The sequence below is a fragment of the Solanum stenotomum genome, chromosome 6, assembly GCF_019186545.1.
Source record: "Solanum stenotomum isolate F172 chromosome 6, ASM1918654v1, whole genome shotgun sequence".
NCBI lineage: Eukaryota > Viridiplantae > Streptophyta > Magnoliopsida > Solanales > Solanaceae > Solanum > Solanum stenotomum.
This window is the reverse complement of record NC_064287.1, coordinates 21,324,243-21,326,382: the sequence shown is the minus strand read 5'-3', so window position 1 is coordinate 21,326,382 and position 2,140 is coordinate 21,324,243. Positions and strand designations below refer to the sequence as shown.

The window sequence follows — 2,140 nt, the reverse complement described above, 5'->3', positions numbered from 1 at the left end:
CAGAGATACAATTTTTAAGAGAGTTTTGAGAGTTTTAGAACATTTTACCTTTGAAGAAAACTTTTCTAGCTTTTGGGGTTTTACAACTTTGTTCTTGAAATTGTCAAATTGATGTTGAATCTAACGTGGGTTTACTTGTAATTTCTTAATTTCATGTTACCCATGCTTCTTTCATGGAAGGTATAATCTCTTTACTTTTTGTTATCTCTTTTGCAAACCAGGTGGGTTTTGCGAACCAGGTGGCCTCTTTCAAGTTGAATCCAAAGTGGCTTTTTGTGAAACAGGTTCTGCTTAAGCGAACCCCACAAAAGTTGGGGTTCTCTCTTTTGCGAACCAGGTTCCACTCAAGAGACTAACGCTAAAGCGAACCATAATTTTCTTAAGTGAACCCTGCCTAAAAGGCCAGCCTTCCTTTTGCAAACCAGGTTACGCTTAAGCGACCATTGCTAATGTGAACCAGGTTCCTCTTAACAGAGGATTGTAGAACTACAAACATCAGTCAATACAAAAAATATTGAAAGGACCCTCGAGATTTGAAACCCTATTCACACAAACCATATATGAAACTTAGTTATACTCGACGTTTCAGATTCAATAGAATCGTCAAAATATGAATCTGATATATATTTGACCCGACATTCGTGAAAACAAGAGGAAGCTAACTCAACGCCTAAAAAGGCTAAAACAAGCTTGGGGTCTCACAAAAATCAACCAAGACCGTACTTAGACCTAAAATCATCCCCCAAATCTAAGGGAACTCTCAGAATTCTGATTCGAGCATCCGAAGACAAAATGTTGAAAAAAATCAACCTGAAGGCTAAATTTCCACAATTTCACAACTTAGGACCTCAAAGAGACTCCAAATCTAAAAACGACAACTCTCCCAGTTCAGAATACACATTTGAAGACGGATGGAATTGACGAAATTCCATTCCGACACTTGAAACTCCAAAAGACTCCAAATATTACTTTTAAGCAACTTAACCTTCCAAGATCACAAACTTACCAAATTCTCAACTTTTAACTAAAAGTCAAAAAACAAAATTTTCAAACTCAATCATAAAAGACTCGAGGTTGATATCAGGAGGGGTAAAATGGTAAATTCATGAAATTTTAAAAAATGATTGATTGCGTTATTATTTTATTAACCACTAAAAATCATGTTCGTTCTCAAATATAAATAAGAAAATGTACCTGAAACTTTGAAAAGCTAAGGATATCTGACACATATATCTGACTACATCTCTTATGTCGCCTCACTGACCGAACGATGCTTCCACTGCACCTTCACTAAAGCAATTTCTTTGGTCCTAAGCTTTCGGACCTGCCCATCCAACATGAGTATATGATCCTCCTCAAAAGATAAGTCTAGACCCAACTCCACTGAATCAGGAGAAAGTACATGGGACTCATCCGACAGGTACTTCCGAAGCATGGAGACATGAAACATGAGATGAACAACTGACAAGCTTAGTGGCAAGGCTAAATTATAGGCCACCTCTGCCACACTACTCAAAATCTCAACATTATCATTGAATCTAGAGCTAAGCTTGCCCTTCCTTCTTAACCTTATAACACCTTTCATGGGTGACAATCAAATCCAAACTGTAACACCCCGGAAACTATTAGACTAAACTAGAACCTTAAGTTGGGGTTCTAGAGTTTAATATGAGGATTAGAGTCGTAGATAAAACTTTCCATGCTTAGAATGAGGGGTTTAGGGGTTAAACATAACGGTACAAGTTGCACCCCTTAGTTTAGTAGACCATCTAGGGTTAAATTGAGGGCTAGAGTTAAGGCCAAGATGGCATGAGCCAAGGCAAAAGGGAAAGGGCCAAGGTAAGAGCCAAGGCTACCCCAAGCTTGCCATGGCACTACCTTGGACTATGAGAGCCTTCATGGATCGTGGGGCCACTTGTGGTGGTGAGGTAGTGTACCATCTAAGGCTGCCCAAAAATGGCTCATCTTCATGATCCACTTCACAGCCAGTGGTGAGGACCACGACTCCTGGGAAGTATCGTGAAGAAGCCTTAGTTTGTGGAGGCCAAAGACCTCAAGCCTTAGCCACTACCCAAGGACCACGCGAAGGACCCGGATCGTGGTCTTGACCACGGCTCGTGAGTCCTGTCATGGTACCTGG

General features: G+C 40.3%; 1 protein-coding gene across 1 annotated transcript; it reads right to left on the bottom strand.

The window, feature by feature from the left end:
• Window positions 1-432: 432 nt before the first annotated feature.
• LOC125868571 (uncharacterized) lies at window positions 433-1,585 on the bottom strand. Its single transcript, XM_049549201.1, has 2 exons — window positions 1,265-1,585; window positions 433-486 (listed from the first exon to the last, which is right to left on the bottom strand). The coding sequence occupies exons 1-2, from the start codon at window positions 1,583-1,585 to the stop codon at window positions 433-435; spliced, it is 375 nt and encodes a 124-aa protein (XP_049405158.1).
• Between the last annotated feature and the right edge of the window lie 555 nt (window positions 1,586-2,140).